The 20,575-nt window shown below is 31.4% G+C and overlaps 3 protein-coding genes across 3 annotated transcripts; 2 read left to right on the top strand and 1 right to left on the bottom strand.

Moving 5' to 3' along the window:
• Positions 1-5,800: 5,800 nt before the first annotated feature.
• HELRODRAFT_136387 (hypothetical protein) lies at positions 5,801-6,160 on the top strand (the record flags this gene model as incomplete). Its single annotated transcript, XM_009014193.1, has 1 exon — positions 5,801-6,160. A coding segment is annotated over one exon (360 nt), but the record flags the coding sequence as incomplete, so codon positions are not given.
• Positions 6,161-11,638: 5,478 nt separating this feature from the next.
• On the top strand, positions 11,639-16,014 carry HELRODRAFT_73885 (hypothetical protein; the record flags this gene model as incomplete). The annotated part of the gene is made up of 12 exons (XM_009014194.1): positions 11,639-11,723; positions 11,794-11,873; positions 12,212-12,303; positions 12,484-12,592; positions 12,713-12,783; positions 12,933-13,040; positions 13,210-13,325; positions 13,513-13,646; positions 13,877-13,945; positions 14,218-14,351; positions 15,438-15,540; positions 15,913-16,014. Coding segments are annotated over 12 exons (1,203 nt in total), but the record flags the coding sequence as incomplete, so codon positions are not given.
• An 802-nt stretch (positions 16,015-16,816) lies between these two features.
• On the bottom strand, positions 16,817-18,010 carry HELRODRAFT_73507 (hypothetical protein; the record flags this gene model as incomplete). The annotated part of the gene is made up of 5 exons (XM_009014195.1): positions 16,817-16,963; positions 17,056-17,155; positions 17,365-17,508; positions 17,609-17,810; positions 17,929-18,010. The coding sequence occupies 5 exons, from the start codon at positions 18,008-18,010 to the stop codon at positions 16,817-16,819; spliced, it is 675 nt and encodes a 224-aa protein (XP_009012443.1).
• Positions 18,011-20,575: the final 2,565 nt, after the last annotated feature.

Raw genomic sequence — 20,575 nt, forward strand, 5'->3', positions numbered from 1 at the left:
TATAAATATTGAATTGGATGTATGTTCGCATTAAATTAGTTGAAGAGACTGATAAGAATAAAAAATAAATACTTAAGAAAAAGATAACAATAAGTTTGCTAAGTGTAAGGTAAAGTATATGCGTATATAGCTGCTATTTAGTAATGTCATATTATTATTATTTATTATTATTATTTGATGACGTACTTGTTGTTAATCTTCGAAATAAAACGTAAACACTGATCGTACGTGTCCCGTAACAGTTAACAACATTTAATTATAGTTGTTGTGTTGATAGCTAGAGCTCTGTTAACATTGACGTTGTTATTGTATGATAACATGGCTGCCCACATATATTAGATACTGTTCGAATGAATGTTGTTGCTCTTGTTATCGTGCGTTGTGGTTGTTTTGAATGAGGCAAGTGTTTTAAAACGGGCGGTCGATGTTTGCGTTGAAATAATTTTATGTTGAGAGTCAATGTATATCTTCTGCACATTATAGTCAGAATTATATTTTAAGCCAAGAGTGAGATGAAAATTTATTTGAGATCATTTATACTTTCTTATACATACAAATACAAACATTTAGTTAACTGTTTACATCTGTTTAAAACGAACATCGCAACGTTAAACTTGTTTTTTAGTAGAAATAAAACTTCGAACTCGTCGTTTTAAACATCTAGTGAAATAATCTGAGTTCGGGTTTGTTTTGTTAAAGAAATTGCACAATTATAGTCACACTATTTAGTTAGAAAAACATTTAAAAACAGAAGCTCAATTTTTTGAAAATTCAGTTGTCTGTTGGAAACTCGTTCAGCAGATTCCTCCCATCACACGTCATCAACATATGTCGCGTCACTATTGAGTAATTAATTTAGAAAATTAAAGTTTAAATTAAACTTCTTATTCTATAGATAGCGAAAACGTCAAATGTAAAAATAATTTCAGCATTTCATTGAATTTTATTTTTAGACAACCATCACGAAGGCATCACTTCCACTTCCTGACTTGAACTCACATATTTTTAGAACACTACGATGCGAATGGGATGTGTGAATGATGATTTATGTTGACTGACGTAGCCTGTTGTGGCATTTCTACATTCAATATTGTTGAAAGTAAAACGTGTTCTCCTACCAAGAAACTGTCCGTTCTAAATATAACGAAATGATGTGCTTGCGTAAATAAAAGCAGATAAAAATATGCGTGTGTTCCTGCGTGCATGGTAGTGTGTGAGTAGAAGTTTCAAATAAACTTGGATAAACTTATCGTCTCATTTATTTTTTTAGTTGTACGTTAAAAAATAAGAAGATATGTCCGATGCGGTATACTGTCAGCTGAAGCTTCCAAGTTTTACAAGAAAACAACAAATTCATAAGCGTAAGAGTAAAAACATATATAAAGTCAATCAGATGAACGAACACGGGGTAGAACGAACTCCCATGCACACACACACACAAAGAGAGAGAGAAAGAGATAGAGAGAGAGAGAAAGAGAGAGAGAGAGAAAGACAAAAAGAGAGAGAGAGAGCAAATGAATACATAGCAAGATGCAAGCTGTATCGTAGTAATCATCGGACTGTAATTGTTGTAAAACGTTTGCAAATTGAAAACGATTAAACAGTTTAATAATGCATTAGTCATTAGAATGACATTTTAAATTAATTTCATTAATTATAGTTTACACGCAGGCAGAACATTTCGTGTTGATGAGCGTGATTTGTTTCAAATATGCCTTGAATAATTAAATTCTAAATAACAAAATAATAAATATTATGCGCGAGTCCACGCCTTGAATGTATACCTGTTTATTTTATAACGAGTTTTTATTATTGTTACAAAAGAAAAACAAACATTTTTTTTGAAAAATAATCAACATATTTGCATTATACAAGTCACAAAAAGTGATTCAAAAAATGCCAAAATATATTGAAGAAAGTAAATTGACTGAATGCTGAAATAAGAGGTATTGAACAGTCAACAGAGAACAAAGGATAAGCTAATAAGTTGGAGTAGAAAACTAAACAAAAAAATGATTCATAACATTCATTCATTCACCCATCCATTCATTTGTGAATATGGAGAAAAATAAAAATAATTCATACTTTAAAAAATTTCGAGTGTGTAATTAAGAAAGTGGATGTATGCATTGCATAAATACATACATTATCTTATTAGGCGCCATATGAGTTATCTGCATACGATCTGTAACATAACAAAACAACGACAATAATCATAATAATAACAATTTAAGATTTTTTGCGTTGTCGATCGTTCGGATTTCAAATAATTATGTTATTATTATTTTTATTAGCGAGGCAACTGCATAATTTATAATAAATATTACAATAAGTAAATTGCCCAGAATAAAAAGTTATTTGTAAAAATTGAAATTTTTTTAAATATTTTTGCCACTGGCTCTTTTAACTCTTTCGGAAAGGAATGAAACTTTTGCCGGTTGGGAACAGATCTGACCGACTGAGCGAGTTCAAAGCGAAGTAAAAATTATGTACGCTCACGTTTATAACTCATTTAAATGGATTTTATGTGTTCCCTGTTACCGTTTTATTTGTTTCCGTAGTCGTCACTACTTCAGAAAAGTTTTCTATTGTCGATCTACTCTGAAAACTATCACTTATCTCGTATTTTAACAATGTATTTTTCAACTTCTTAGACGTTAGCAGTTGACATGAATTTATCAAAATATTTCATTTTATTGTTGCGATGTCTGAGATAAAGTTTTTACTGCATATATATTTTCACTGAATTATTGGAAATGGCCATTCTGCACGAGAACAGTTTACGCTAACAAAATTCAAATATGCTAGCAGTTACAAATCACGAACTGATAGACCGTTTATAATTTGAATGGGCAGTAACGATGGAAAAATGGTCTACCGTTGTTCTTAAAAGATTTGATAGAGGAGCAAGGGTTGAGTTAACTTTTCCTTATGCTTCTTCCTCTTTTTCTCTCCGTCTTTATCCTTCCTCTATATTCCTCTCTTTTTGGTCCCCTTCTCTCTATATTTTTTTTTTGTTTTTGGTCTTCTCTATATATTTCTCTGATTTGGTCTTCTTCTCTTTACATTTGTCATTTTTTAGAGTTAATGGATAATTTTGAAATTTAAAAATGTACCTAAAAAATAAGTGGAAATTTTTTATTGCAACTCATATGAGCTGAGTAGAGCAATAATATAATCAATCAAAAAAGACGTGTTTCATTAATGCCTGCTGTTGGTAAAACTTAACAAACAATCTTTATGTATCTAAATGTTTATACATATACACATGCATATATCACAATTACACCCATGCAGTAAGCTTACGGTAGTTATTTATTTAAGAATGTATATAAAATGTGAGAGAGCTCTACGCAAGCGTGAATGCATCTTAATATGGTTGAAAATCTATACTATAAATATTATCTAAACTTCTAGGAAATTATAACAATGACCGCGACGTCATTGATGATTTTCAAAATAGCAGCATAATAATAAAAAAAATAATATAAATAATAATAGTAATAACAATAAACTAGTTGAGATATGGCTGTAGCTAGAATGAATGAAGCATACTTGAGTCAAAAAGTGAAATTGTTTACTGCTTAACTGATATTTTTATTCATTCATTCATTCATTCATTCATTCATTCATTCATTCATTCATTCAATGATCCTCTGTAATCCCTTAAGGGACCGTTGAGGCCGATGGTATTCTTTTATCTCTCCAAAATCCTTTTCTTTCCCTCGCCATCTTCATTGAGCCCAATGTTCCAATCCCCGTCCATTCCGTGATATCATCCATCCACTTCCTCACAGGTCTTCCAACTTTTTTCTTCCAGTCCCTCTTTCTCATCAGTACTTTTTAGAGATATTTTTATACGTTAATACATTTGAAAGGTTAACACCCCGGAACGACCTTCATTTGGAGGGTACACGTATTTCTTTTCCAATGACGTTCAGATTTAAAAATTGAAATAAACAGAAGCGGTCAATGAATTTTAAAAAAGAAACAAAAATCTCAATTTTATTCTGCCTAGTATTTCTTGAATTGCTACGGCAACTAAAACTAGCATGAAAACTACTGCAGTTGCTATTGCTACTTACCACCATTGATGTAGATACTACTACTACTACACTTACTACTACTACTGCTGCTGCTGCTACTAGTACTACAACTACAAATAAATGTCGACTATAATTATCGATGAGTAAATTAAATTCATCTTTCGTTGGAAATATTTTTATAAATAACGCTGAGATCCTTACGCTCGTTGCCACCTCGTCATTAACATCTGCCCATGAGTAACATCATTTTTAGAAATAATTTTAAAACTTAAAATAAATGAGAACAAACAGAAATGCATACGATTTCATCTCGAATTTTTTTTAATTAACTATCGGAAATTTTTACATAATTGTGATTTCCACTGAATTATACGGATGCTCTGGCAGAAATTTCGTGAATAATAAGATAATTATAATAGTGGTAGAAGTAGTAGTAGTAGTAGTAGTAGTAGTAGCAACACATAAGTAGTAGTAGCGGTATAAGTAGCAGTAGAAGTGGTAGTAGTAATAGTCGTAGCGGTATTTTTTTTGTAAAAAATTTGATTTACTCATCATTTTTGTTTCTTTCATCACCATCGTTAGCGTTATCATTAGCAGCCCAACAAACACACAAACAAAAACACAAACAAACAAACAAAAACAAACAAACATGCTAACATATCTACATTATAATTATAAACTTGCCTAGTCGAGCCTTACGAGCTAACCTGGTTTGAAGCATTCATCATTTTTTAAAACATTTCTTAATATCCTTATGCATATATGTGCACTTGTACACACATACAAAACAAAGCTCACACAAGTTTACATAAGGAATTTGTGAATAAATATATAAGTGTGTGCTGATCTAGACAGTATGAATATATGTTGGTATGTATGTGTATACATTTTGCACTCGTAAACATGAATGTATACTATACAGGCAGTTGTTTACTGATCTAGCATCCAAACAACATAAGCCGAGCCATAATGAACCATAGAATATAAGAACCATATATAGCTGTGTGTGGTTGGGCATCGTGATGTTAATGTTAATACATCTATATTTAAAACAGACCATCCCAGCAGTATCTGTATCCGAAGCATAAGTATAACCAGCGTAACCATTGCACGTTGACAAATAAATTTTTAACATTTCTATTTGTCGTTTAATAAATTATTTTGAATTTATCGAAATATTTCGAGAAAAAATATAAAATGGCTGCGACTCAAACGTAGCAAGAACCTGCCCGCATCAGCCATTTTCTTTGTTATGAATGTGTTAGAGGGCTGTCAGCTGCATTCGTATAATGCCGTCATTATGCATGCATGTTTTTGTTACACAATGCTGTCTTCTCATTGGCTGTTATTTTTGAACTTGATTCTCATTGGATGCGGAGTGACCTCAATAATTACGCATACTAATAAAATGTAGGCTGCTCAGTGGTTCAACTTTCATTCGAATATCTGTTCTTGAGCGAGTAGCATTGTTTTCCCATATGTTATAAAAAATATTTTGTTCCGTTTTTTAATAATTTTTAAGTATTTTAGTAAGTAAATCGGTTTTTAAAACTTCTTTCACGACTAATTTCATTTATTCTGTTTTAAAATCTAAACCGGAAATTCAATTTTTTTACGTATGTATGTTTATAATTTTTTTAGATCTTCCCACGATCAACCGACAGCAAATTCGACAGTTATCGGAACCTCGGTTTTTAATTCGATACTTTATTTTAACTCTCAAGAACGAACAAGCCGTCTATATGCCTACGCCAAGTATGCTTAACGAAGTTAACAGCGTCGTAGATTTCATCACAAAATTGTTCTTACAACGTAATCTCGAGTCAAGAGTCGTCAAATCGTTTGCCGAAAGCTTGAGGAACGCGATGTGCAACTATTACCTCGACCATTGGTTTCCGGAGAAGCCATGCAAAGGCAGTGCTTACCGTTGCATAAGAAACCACCACAACCGTGTCGATCCATTGTTTCTTGAAGCGGGGCTCTGTGTTCAGTTAGAAGCTTTCGACCTCGCCAATCTCCTACCGAAAGAAATAACGATATGGGTCGACCCTGACAATGTCTCCTATCGCATCGGAGAGGAAGGCAGTATCGGAGTTCTCTTTGATGGACGACCCCCGGCCCAACCAGAAATCAGCTGTCGACTTTCAAAATTGCAAACCTGTAAAGATCAAGTATTTTTCCATCTTCAATCGTCTGCCAGCAGAACTGGATCGGAAGGTGTCTCGGCGGCAGCCAGCTAAGCTGGTGATTAAATAAACATTAGCAACAGCCTTCTGGATCTCTTATATATATTATAATAATTATATATATATTTTATTTTTTTCTTTTCAGTAATCATAAACAATTATAAATAAAGGTACAAACAGCTTGATATTAAGTTGGTGGGTTAATTTTATGGTTTGTTATTATAAAATTTTCTTAAATCAATATAACATAAATTTATTATGAATGCAATTAATATGTTATACATATTATATGTGTATTTATTAACATTTTGAATGACTTTATTTACATTAAAAAAACTCTTTCTGGTTGTAAGTTGAGTCTGTTCTTGATCTTACGTATGTGTACATATGTGTGAAATTGATATAATTGTTAATGTAAAGATATGCACATGTATGTGCTTGTGTATTATACTAATTTTAATATAATTGGTATAATTTCAACAGTTTATTTTGATCATCATTTTTTCCCCAGACAGTCTACAAGAATTTACTTCATTGCAGTATACATTTTGATAATATACTTTCATAAGCAGTTGTTCATTCAGTTAGTTATTGATTCTTTCCATGCATCCATCCATTTTTAGATTATCCTGTTTTCCACTTTTAATGCTGTGCTTAATATAGCTCATGGCTCATTCTCAAATGTGTGTGCATTATGCACTCATATACAACATCTATGTTAGATATCATTGTTAAGTGTTTTAAAAATGAATTTTAATTACACATTTTGTCTTATATAAATGGATATGTATATATACATGTGTGTGTATGTGTGTGTGTATCCATGCAAGTGTATTATACATAGAGAAGATGGTTGTACATAATGCGAATTGTATCATGAACATTATTGCATGTCATGTGCAATTGTATTCCTCAGTGCCTGCCTGACCACTCATACATTTTGTGTGTTAATGTGTGTGTGTGTTGTTGCTTGGTTTGAAAAGTGGTTCTGTTATATAAATCATATCAGATTCATTTATTTGTAAATATTTTAAATATATACTAGTATATTTCATAACAATAATTAAACTTTAGCTTATCAAGGTTCAATGTCAATTGTAGTTTATTTAAAATATAAATTTATATATTGTTCATCAACATGTTAGGTTTTCATTAAAATTTATCAGAACAAAAAATATTTTGATAATTCAATCATTGTATTAATTTTTTTATTTGTTCTCACATGGTAGTTTTCAGCTTACTCATCATAATATTCTGTTTTTTTTTGAATAATCCCTCCCTTATAAAGTATAACTTGAAGATATTTAATAATTTTAGATGCTAATAATCTTTTTTCATCCTAAAAAAATAAATATCTTTGGTCATGTCTGGTTTTTAACTGGAGAAAATGCTCTTGATTCTATCTATCCACATCTTAATTCTCTCTTCATTTTTTGTGGGGAAGAACTCTAAAATAGCTGGCTTATTCTGCGGTGTTCATATGAAAATCTGTCTGTAAATAATATGGATTAGTCATTCATTTTTTGGTTGAGTAGCATATTTGGTATGTGTTCGCAGGCTCACCTGAGTCTTAGTTGATAGTACTTGTGTAGCTTATGTTGTTATATGGATAATTCAGTGCGAGGGCCTAACGACAATTATTTTTCTTATTCTTTTTATCAGATGTGGAAAATGTTCATTTTCAATAAGTGTAATAGTTTATCACACAAGCTCAGGAATGTAACATATTTATCTTTATCCTTGTTTATTTATTTGTAAATAACCTTTTCAGTAGAAGTCCATTTGCTAATGTTTATTATCATAAGATCAATCATCTATTCAATAAATCTAGCATGTTCATATGTATGTATATGTATATATCTCAAAATTTGCACTTGATTCATGAATTTGCCAACCATGTATCTAACCAAATGATATTTACGTTATAAACTCTTTCATTTAATAACTTATCCTTACAACGTTTGTGCTGTTGAAAGTGATTGTGATTTGGCTGGTAGTGTGCTTATTTATCTGTGTGGGTTGGATTGTGTTTCTTGGACAGTGATGTTGGTGTGGTGATGATTAGTTTTCCATTCCAGTTTGAAATGATTAATTTATATTATTCGCATTTCTTTTTACTGTTACTATCATTTTCCTTCTTGTGAAATAGTTTTTTTTAAATCATAATCACATATTATTTTTATTGGTTTCTTTGTTGAATCTTCATTTGTATTGCTTGTCCTCTGGCAAATTATTTTGTTTTTCTATTTACTCCTTCGTTAATTTCAATGTCCTGGTTTTGAGAGTTATTTTTTGTTTTTTTCTTTTCTTTCTAGTTAAAAAACTCTATAAAAAAAATAAGAAAATTACAGACAGTTGCTTTTGTTGATTCTCCTGGTCAGTAATTGTTAATATTCCTTCCTAATTTTCTGTCATTGTTATCAATTCAATATTTTTATGTATTTAATTTTGAACTTTTTCTCCTAACCTTGTTTTAAAGTATTTTTCATTTACCAAATTAATTATTTCTCTCACATCTGGTTGTTGGATCGTAATTATAAATTGTTTTGTGCGTGCATTTGCATTTGTGCGTTAAATTGATTTGATGGTAAACAGTGGCATTGATTTTTTGATTCCTTGCATTGCGAACAGTATGACGCAGTTTGTGTCTGTATCGATATTTATATAGCTAAATGTGTACATTATATATTCATTTTTAAACTTTTCAATGATATATTTTATTCTCTTTGTTCACTTTTTTTAACCTTCTCTATTCAGTCATTTGTAAATATAGTGTACTATAAAGATTCTTGAACCATGATGATGATGATGTGACTGTTATCTCTCTGGTGGTCATCTGGTTGCTTCAGAACCACCGGCTACCACCAACAATATTATAACTTCATTATAACATCAACAATATTATAACTGTTACGGAACAATGTGCTATGAATTTGTATTATTAATGTATACTGCTCTGAATTAAATTTTCTTCGTGCTGTCTTTGTTTAATTTAATTTCATTTGCATTAATTCATATATATATATATATATATATATATATATATATATATATATATATTTCTGTCGTGCATTTAGAATATGTAGTTAAATGTATTTAAAATGTTATATTCCGAACAAAAAATTGAAAGAATGTTATATAATTTGTGAAATAAAATAAAATGTTATTTGATATCATTTTTTGCTGCAACTTATACAATTGTTAGCATTTACAACCTAACATCAAAAAAATTAAAAAATTACACGATTTATGTTTATAAAGCGAATTTAAGTTTTTGATTTTGATTTTTCGTTCGCACAATGCAACAAGAAATACTATTATTACTAATAGATCAAGCCAACTAAAACATTTTATAAGCCACGAATTTCATTCATAATTACGTGTTTCTTGTCTTTAACTTTGCGGTATTTCATGATAAGCATTAAGAGATGTTTAGATGATATAGATGGAAAGTTAAGACTTGCAACTTATAACGCATTAATGCTTGATTAGAAAATAAAGCAAATTTCTTCATCACGCTTCATCTTGATATATGTAACATCAGTATATCTCAAAAAATTATAATAAGTTTTAAAATATGCGAAATTATTTTCAAAACTGTACCTGAATGGACTAGTTCATGAAGACTGGTAAGATATCTGGTTCTCATTTTTAGCCTCAATCGTTTAGCTGTAATTTTTGATTCTTGAAATTATGAATCGATCGCAGTTGTAAGTTAATAACTGAGCAACGAAATCTTTACCCGATGTCTCAAGCAAATTTATCATAAGATGAACCATTTTTATGAGCTTACAACTGCGAGTGTTTTAATAGGAATTAGAAAAAAGCAATTGGAAGTAAAAGAAGTCTATTAGTTTTTTGGTGGATAAAATGAGGAAGGATTACCATGCCACGCTGCGCTATTGCACGATTCGATTACTTTTTGAAAGTTATCAATATCTAATCAGACTGACCGTTGCAATGGCCATCAGCAAATCACAAAGTCAATCTGAAAATAGTCGGCCTCAATTCGAAAAACCTTGTTTTCCACGGTCAACTTTATATGTATATACAAACATGTATAAATGATAAGTGTAAATGCACTGCTCCATTATAATGGGTATGCAACTTGAACGCTGGTCTTGCTTTCAGTAAACTTTATAATGAAAATAATGCCAAGATTTTCATAAATAATTGATAACCCGGGGGAAATTTTCAAAATTTTTCAAACAATTTCCCGAAATTTGAATTTGAAAATTGACGACTGGGGGGAGCAATTTTCAACAAAAAGTTGATGATGACCGGGGGAGGGGGTGTTTTCCCAAATTTATTTGGAAAATTTTTCAATCTTCAAAGGAGGGGGCAACATTTTGACGAAAGGCCAACCCAACTTTTTCGATGAATTTTACTTACCATGCTTTTGAGGCTTATAATGTCATTTTTCCTTCAAAAACCCTACATTTCCGTTAAAATAACCAAGTAATACTAACTTTTAACACAAATAACGCTTACAACGGGGGGGAGGCAGTTCCCCCGGCCCCCCCTCCATAAATCCGCCGCTGTCTGATTAAGCCATATGTACAACAAATGATTTTATACATATTACGATTTACGACGTTTTCTTTCTCATGGACAGTTCTGCATTTTACTTTTCTTATATCTGGAACATAAACAAGTCGAAGCCTGTGCCGCTACATTTGATATTCCTCTTTTTATTTCTTACTCCGTTCGTCCGTTGGTTTCTTAAAATTTAAATAAACTATCTATTTATGAAATCTTGTCTCTTTTTCATTCGCGATCGCTCGACCTGATTTAATTTTTGCACGAAATGGAAACGACAACGGTGAGTTTCTCTCTTGTTTTTTAGTAGCAGTTAGCTTTTTTTAATTTTAAGCTTTAGTTTTTTTTTAGTTTTGGTTAGACTTTAGTACTTGTTTGCTTGTTATATAAGTTATTTATATTGAATTATTTGAATTATTACTTATATTGAATTGAATTTAATTGAGTTGAGTGACCTGAACTTGACAATTTCACACATTTCAGATTTAAAATTTATTTTAGATTTTATTTTATTAATTTTAAGATTTTATTACAGATTTTTCTTTTTTCTTCATTCATGATTTGGATTTTTAATTTGGATTTTCAGTATTTTACTAAAAAATCATTCTTACTTAATTTATATTTTTTTAATAATAGACAAAAACTCGCCTAAAAAAAGTTAAATTGTTGTCTAAGTGTTAACAGAATAGAATATGATGGCGGGTTTAACTATCTATTAAAAAACGCATTCACTTCTTAATATTTAATTTATATTTTATATATCAGGTTCTTGTTGTAACTTTTTTAATCAAGTATGATTTAATCAGAACTGACTCAACCTCAGAAGAGTAATTGTTATTTATAGAATTTTCATTTACAAAACAACAGGATGATCCAACATTAGAACGCCACTTCAAAGGTCACAAAGATGCCATTACAAGCGTCGATTTTAATCCAAACATGAAGCAAATAGGTACTAATTCATTTCTTTTAAGAGTAAATTTAAACACAATATTTCAATGAATTTTAATATACAAAATTAGCTTCCGGAGCCATGGATTCGTGCCTGATGGTTTGGAATTTTAAACCTCATATGCGTGCCTACAGATTTATTGGACATAAGGTTGTTTATTTTTATCTTAGTGTAATATGTCAGATCAGCTGGACAAATAAAATAAACTTTTGTAGAATTTATTTTCAGATCACCATAGCTACATTTTTTAAAGTGAAAATCAATTTACTGAAAATTTTTAAATTTTCATTTGTTATTGATCTGAAAATCTAAGGAGTTTCATTCTACATATGCAAAACTCATCACTTTTTAAAACTTTTTCATGGTTTTTATCGATTGTTCAGTTCAGTTTTAATGTAAAATCAGAAAAATAATTTTTGTTGCAGTTAGAAATTCATCCATATATGTATGTATGGCAGTTTATAAATTGCATGAAGTGATAAACACAGGAAGCAGTGATGTGCATTCAGTTCTCTCCATCTGGACATTTGGTGGCTTCGTGCTCCAGGGATAAAACAATCAGACTGTGGATTCCCAGTGTGTTAGTCTGTTTTTATTTATATTTGACTATATTTAATTTTTAAATTTGAGTTCTTTTACTATTTAATTTTGTTCACTTGCTTAAGCTGTCATTAACTCATACATGAAATTGTTCAGTTGATTACTGTAGTTGTTGCTTGTGTTGTGGTGCAAACATTAAATGTTTTCATGTTTATAACAGAAAAGGTGATTCGACAGTATTCAAAGCACACACAAGTACAGTCAGAAGTGTGGATTTTTCACGCGATGGCCAGATGTTATGCAGTGCCTCTGATGATAAAACTGTCAAGGTTTCGTAATTTTTAAATTTTATTTCTCAATTCATTATCAATCTGTTTATTTTTTTGTTTACTACGTACTGTTCATTTCTGGTTGCATCTTTCTACATATTCTAATCAATTTCATAAAAGGTTTGGACAGTCAATAGGCAGAAGTTTCAATTATCTTTGAATCAGCATCTGAACTGGGTTCGATGTGCCAAGTCAGTTTTGTAAAATTTCTATATTTATATTAATGCTAACAATTCATTTTTTGTACATCAGTATTTTGGCTTTTAATTAAACGTCATTAGTGCATGTTATAGAATTTTTAATGTTAATGATTGATTTCAGTGCATAATTTTAAATGTAGATTTTCATCAGATGGTCGGATGGTTGTTTCATGCAGTGATGACAAAACAGTTAAACTTTGGGATCTTCTATCTAAAGAATGCATTCACACATTCAATGAGCATAAAGGGTTTGTGCGGCTTCTGCCATTTGCCAAATCATCTGCATGCATTTATTTTATTCAATTTCATCTACAACAATATAAAAAACTTTTAGCATGCTTACGCTGGCTTATGCTGACTTTAAAAAATTCTGTGATTTAAATATCAATAATCAGGTAGACCTTGAAATGTTTGTAGGTACGCCAGCTATGTGTCATTCCATCCTAATGGCACCAGCGTAGCTACGGCAAGCACTGATAGTTCAGTGAAGGTCTGGGATGTGAGGATGATGAAGATGTTGCAGCATTACACAGGTTAATAAAGCATTGTTTGTTTTTTCTTTCTTCAATATTATAGCGTGATTGTTTTTAGTATCATCTTAGGATTTTAATGCTAATATAATGAAACTTGCCGTGATTATATCCATTGTCATCTCACACATGTTCATCATCGTTGTCATCATTTCATAAATGATGACGATCATTATTATCATCTCAACAGCACACTCAGGGGCAGTGAATGGCCTTTCCTACCACCCAAGTGGAAATTACCTGTTGTCCTGTTCGGAGGACACGACCTTGAAAATATTTGACCTTGTTGAAGGTCGACTCTATTACACACTTCATGGTCACCAGGTTGGCTTGAAAAAATTATATACAACAGTGCAATAACAGTGCATTATGTTTGTAACTGCATTAACTTTTGAGCTGCCCACAAATGCATTGCTATTAAACTGAACATGTTCCAATAGTAAACAAGAAACGTAAATGAGCTCACGTTATTTTAGAAATTGTGATTTTCAAGTGCGTTCTTGCTGTCTTCACAACAGTCAAGTTTGTTATTATAATTTGATTTTTTTATAAAGGCTTCTGTGACAGCTGTCAACTTTTCAAGATCAGGTAATCACTTTGCTTCAGGTGGAACTGATGAACAGGTTTTTGTTGCTGTAAATTAGACTTGCTATCATTTGTACAAATATTACTGATGCAGTTGTGTTTACAAATTTTTGTTGTAGTTTCGTTGCATGCTAACGTTTTGTGTTGCAGCTACCTTCTTTTTTGTTGATTTTCTCAAGTATTACTAAAGAACTGGAGATAATTTATTATAAATGTTGTTGTGAAGGCAATTCAATTATATAATTTTTAATCTGTTTTCTGTATAAATATTTTGAATATTGATGAATAGAGCCTGTATACAAAATTTCAGGTTTTAGTGTGGAAAACTAATTTTGATCAACTGGAGTTGAACCAGGTAAACAAATCATCAGCGTCATCGCCAACGAGGTTTTCTTCATCAACTACAACAGTTCCAGCATCGCATAAAGGCTCCACATCATTGCAGTTCTCACCACCGATGCCTTCCCTCTCTCAACCATCAGTAAATGAAATAACATTGGGGCCTTATGAACAGTCATCACAGATGCAACTACATCAAGCCTATCTGCTGCAACAGCAGCAGAAAGCCGAAACTGATGATGATATGCATCAACTTTACCGAAAACATCCTCACTGCAGCAACAACCCAGTGAACTTATATAATTCTTCGGCTCATGAACCAGATATGAATTCTTCTCCAGTTAAGAATCATTCAACTCAAAATATGATTAACAGACAATCTCTGCAAAGCATACATCGATCACCTGAACATTCCCCATCTCACTCACCACCTCTCAACAGTTCCATACTCAGTCTGCATCGATATTCTCCACCGCACATCACTTCTATCAACCATCTCCATCATCAACATTCATCAGCAGCAGCAACCTCAACAAATCATCTTCAGCCGCAACAATATTCACCAGGTTTTTCCCACCAACAATACCAACAACATTCTATGCCTGAACACCACTCACCAATTCAGTCATACAAATTACAAGCCACGCAACACATGGGTCACAACCACTCAGACATTGAAACTAGCTACCACCAGTTAAGGGATGATGACCACAAACAAGACATCCCCAACATTTCAGCGCCTCTGAATGGCAAGGTGACTAACTGTTCACTTTTGTAATGTCGCTTTTGATATTTTAAGTAATTATGTATAAAAAATAAATTTGTTGATTATTTTCAGTTACACTCTGTATATTATGAAGATGAAGATAAAGTAAATTCAGACAAGCACAAATTCTCAAAAAGATCGATTTACAAACCCAACGATGGTGCAATGCTTAGCAACATAAGCTTAACATCATCTTACCCTACATCATCAACCACAAAGTCAAACACATTTTATCAACCATTAAAAGAACCATTACAGAAAGCTCAAGCTACAAAAATCAGCTCTGATCTACTGAATCATACCTCTGCAAAAACCAAAAAATCATTAGCTGATGGGAGCAGCAAACCATCAATCACCAGCAGATACAGTACCAGCAGTCTACTCAGCAAAAATAAAGATAATGGGACGAGGCACAATCATTACAGTCCCATCGATGGAGAGTTGTTAAATAAAGAGGAACCAAGATTGTCTGCTCATTTGAATCAAACACTCGAACACATCGTCAGGCAGCTTGATATTTTAACCGAAGTATTGACCAGAATCATTTTATTTTATACAATATGCAATTTAATTTTATTACTTTGAAATTTTTTAGCCAGTCAAAAATAAATGCATAACTACTGTCTTACGCTGGTGATTGCAAAACTAGCAAGAGATTTATTTTTGCTGTAGATTTTACATGCAATCACTTTTAGAGGCCTCAACTGAAGCTAAGCAATATAGTCGGCCTGATGATTTGAAGGATGTAACCATATTTTATAAGCCATACTTATCATGAATTTTAGCTGCATATACAATTCTCTGCATCATTTATTACCAGACACAAGCAAGCAACTTGAATGCTCTGTTACTGAGTTTTATAACTGCAATTAAATAATTACATTTTTATACAAAAACCAGACAGTTTCCATCCTGGAGCAAAGACTGACAATGACGGAAACCAAACTTAGAGAATGTCTAGACAATCAGCAGAAACTTATCACCAAGACCAAATATTCATGAATGGTTGCTTATTAATTTTTAGGTAGAAATAGAGTATTCTCTACTTGATGGTATTATCCATTCGTATATGTAATTAATGGCCGTTGTGTGTAAATAATTATGTTATTTTATAATTTTAATGTTTTCAATCTATTGTTGCATGTGAATTTAATGAGTTGTTAATCTTGTTTTTATCAAGTTTCATCAAAATTTTTACCGAAATTGTCAAAACAAAAATAAACATATTTTATACTTTTATTAACAATACACGAATTTTAAATTGCATTTTATGCCATCAACATAGTCCCATTTTTGATTATACACCGTTCCTAAAAGAAATTAATTACTTCACAGGCTATTCGAAAGATAAAATCTATCTATTAATGGCCAGATTAATGTTATTACTGCTTACAATCATCACCTCATTATTTCACCACACCACGCACGTCATCAAACGGTGACATGGTCTATTTGAGTGCTGCAGCACCAGAGATGATCTCAACAAGTTCATTTGTGATGACTGCCTGCCTCTGTCTGTTGTACTTCAATGTCAGTGCACCGATCATTTCACCTGGTTTCAATGGTAGTGATAAGTTATGTACAGCTGCACAGAGGAAAAGCATTGCTTTAATTTTTAATAAAAAATGAATGCAATGAATTAAATCAAATTAAAAAGTTGCTTAGTGCCAGGCTCAAATGCCCAAGCATTATAAAATATATTACTCGCTACATGGCATTCGCTACATGGCATAGCACAAATGACAATTCATAAGAGATGCCATAAAAACTAAAAACCAATTTTTTCTATTTGAAAAATCTTCTACTACAATATCTCCACAGCGGACTTACCTGCATTCTTTGTGGCGCTGTCCATGGCCGTCATTCTCTGACTTTGCTCACTGCAGGCTGATTCTTTAAGGGCATAAAATATCCTGCTAACTAAACTGAATTCCCTATAACTTCTGAGCACCTAAAATTAATAGAGTTTTGTTGAGTTAAAAAAACTGTTAATGCTAAAATTTTGAAAAAATTGGAGTATCTTCAAAAAACTTCATGAAAAACCTCTTCATCAATGCTATCATATAAGTTTAATTTTCCTGCTTGACTGAAGTTATCTGCATTTACGATTGGTAGATCCTTCGTGTTGTAAGCTACAACTGATCTTAAGTGCAAGTTCATTGATTAATTGATTAATAAAATAAACACCAGGAGATCAAAAGAGGTTGATGAAGCTTTAAGCAATAATCAAAGCATGGGAGCATTTATTTTGAAAAACCGTTTGATGAAAACTAAACAAGAGTATGTGACCATTTGTACAGCATGAAAATTCCAAAACAAAAAAGAGCAATGCAATTAAAAAAATTTACTTACTTGAAGATATTGAAATATAGCTGACCATAATCATATTCATAACCAAGTTTCAAAATTTCAAGAGATATTTTGGCAGCATCTTCAAATACTGGTGGTTTCTTTCCAATGTCAACAAAGTGCATCAGCAAATCTTGGCCAAAAAACCTTAATTTAAAGTTCTCTCATTAAAGAATAAGTACCAAAAAAATATCATTTATTTTAATTATTTTTGTGTGAAAACAGAAACAGATGACTTGTTAAGAACCTTGCAAGCATGCCTCTAGCCTTATCACCAATGGCAACGAACTTAACATTAGTACCAGGTGGTTTTAAGGGCACAGCTGCTTTGATAGCCCTGATGATGTTGGAGTGGGCAGAACCACAAAGACCTCTATCAGAAGTCATTGCTATGATCAAATGGTTTGGTTTTTTCTCATCCTGAGTTACTTCTGCTTTTTCATAGAATGCTGTTTTGAAAAAATCAAACTAGAATGTTTAAAACTAATTAAAACTTTTTGTTAAAACTTAAGTACTTTTCATTTTTGAAAAAAAAAAAATAAACATTTAAAAAACAAATGGTCAAACCATTAGCCCCAGCACCATATGCTCTGGCGGGTCTTAGTTCTCTTTCTGCTTTGGCATATTTGGCGGCTGAAACCATCTTCATTGATTTTGTAATCTTCTGAATATTTGTTACAGCCTTCAAACGAATTGAAACTGTAACGAATGATATAAAAATACAGTATTAAATATTAACAACATACAAAATTATAAGTCACAAAAAAGTGTTGAAATCATTAACTAACTAGCTTTCAAAGTAGCCATATTTCGAGTTTGGCAACTGAAAATTGAGTAAAATAATTGAAATTTTCATTAGTTAAAAAAAAATTAACTATGGCAGCATAAAAAATAATTTAAAATTGTCAAACTAAGAAAATTTTCAAAAGTTTAGCCAGTGTAATGTTGACATGATCTAAGAAAGTAACTTTATGTTTATTGTATTAATAATTAATACAAAGAAGTTATTTCCTTTGATCATTTAATAATGAATTGAAATAATAATTTAATAAAATAATAGCTAAAATGATTTTAGATTAATTCATTAATAAAATTATTAAAAAATTAAATGTATTTGTTTAAACTTTAAAAACTATTTAACAAAAAATTTAGTCATGTTATTACAGAGTATAATACTATTATTATTATTATTATTATTATTATTAGAAATAGCTCGGGCATAGCCCATTGCCAACCAAATAAAAATTAAAAAATCAAAAGTAACAAAAGTAAACCCTTAAAAATTAAAACTGATTAAGATAAAAATCAAATTGTCATTATAAAATTAAATGAGTTAGCTTCATTAGATGTTTAACAAAGTCATTACAGTGGCAATCAAACAGGAAATTGAATCAACAACAAAATCTGTCTAGTTAATACAATCACAAATATAATAAAAAACCAAAATTGAAGTCGAACCAAAACAAAGGGATTTTTAACAGAGAATATAAAAAATTGAGTCAACGAAAATTTAAATTTATAAATATAGGAAAATAAACAAAAGACACAACATTATTGAGATTATCAGAAATTATCAGAAATTAGCCCTCCAATCAAACATGACATTTCCAAAAAAATTGTCTATTGCCGATTTAAAACCACATAGAGAGGATGAATTTACAGCAGCTGAGGGCAATTTGTTCCAATCATCAACTGATCTGTTAGAAAAGAAATACTTCCTACTGTCTTTGTGGCAAGCACCTGTAGTTAACTTCAGATTGTGACCTCGAGTTTGATCATAACAAGAGAACATTACCCTTGGACTGATATCCTCCATAATTTCCCCATGGATTATTCTATACAGCAATATGAGATCAGCTCTACGACGCCTGTAGGCAAGAGAGGGCAAATTAAGTTTCTTTAATCTATTTTTATATGGAAGTTCCTTGCAAGAATTCACTGTTCTCGTAGCTCTTCTCTGAAACTTTTCAATTTCATCTATCAAACCAATTCTATAAGGATGCCATGCTTGTACGCCGTACTCTAGGTGCGAACGAACCAATGACTTAAACAAGGTTACAAATGCTGCCTCGGAAAGGTGTTTGAAATTTCTGGCAATAATTCCAAGCATACTATTTGCTTTATGAACTACCTTTAGCACATGATTTTTAAACTTCAACTTGTTGTCAATAATAACCCCCAGATCAGATACTTCCTCAACCTCAGGTAACTGAAATGTCAAACCATCATCATCTAGTATAGTAAATGGCGGGCTTGGTTTATTCGATCCTATTCTTAGGAGCTGACATTTGTTTGAATTCAACTTCAACCTCCAAGTTTTAAACCAATTCATCATGTTCACAAAATCTTTCAAAAAATTTATTTTATCTTCCTCACACTTTATTACTTTAAATAATTTTGCGTCATCAGCGTAAAGGAACATATTATCACAAATGGAAAAAACGTCATTAATATAGATGAGAAATAGCAGAGGACTTAGAACACCACCCTGAGGGACTCCACTCAAGACAGGTCTTGGTTTCAATAAAGTGTTGTTTATTATAATTATTACTATAATTTGTAATAATTGGCTTAGAATCTTAGATTAATGATAGCTCTTTAGTTTATTTAGTAGTAAGTAGAAGTAGACTAATAAAATTTAATTAAATCAGTTATTAAATCTCTTTTGCTACACATTGACCTTGATAACAAAATTTACATACAGAAACGCTTAACTGAAACATTTAGTTTTACGGAAAAATGTCAAATTTATAAAATAGTAGCAGTAACTAACCATTGCGCCGGGATCGGAGCATTTGCTACCGATTTTAAAGGCGACAGAACTTTATTGCTCAGCGCCATTTTAAACCATAGACAGCTACCGTGTGCAAAAAACAACCAACCAAGAACTATAATAAAATTATTTAAAATGTTTTCCGATGTGTTGAACTCATTGGGTGTACTGTTTAGTCTCTACTTGGTTTCTGGTCACTACCATTTATACCTAGACCACTTACTTGCATACATACTTAACAAATACAATGATTCATAGGAGGCTTGCTAATACACTTGTTTTGTAAAGGAACCTTGTCATAAATTAAACTGTGTTTTTGAAAAAAGACCTTTTTTAAATTTAGTATTAACATTAAATCTTTTGGTGGTTTATTTATATTTTTTTATTTTATTAACACTTTATAATATAAATTTGCTAGTCATCAACATCACCAACCTCTGT

The sequence above is a fragment of the Helobdella robusta genome, assembly GCF_000326865.2.
Source record: "Helobdella robusta unplaced genomic scaffold HELROscaffold_13, whole genome shotgun sequence".
Lineage (NCBI taxonomy): Eukaryota > Metazoa > Annelida > Clitellata > Rhynchobdellida > Glossiphoniidae > Helobdella > Helobdella robusta.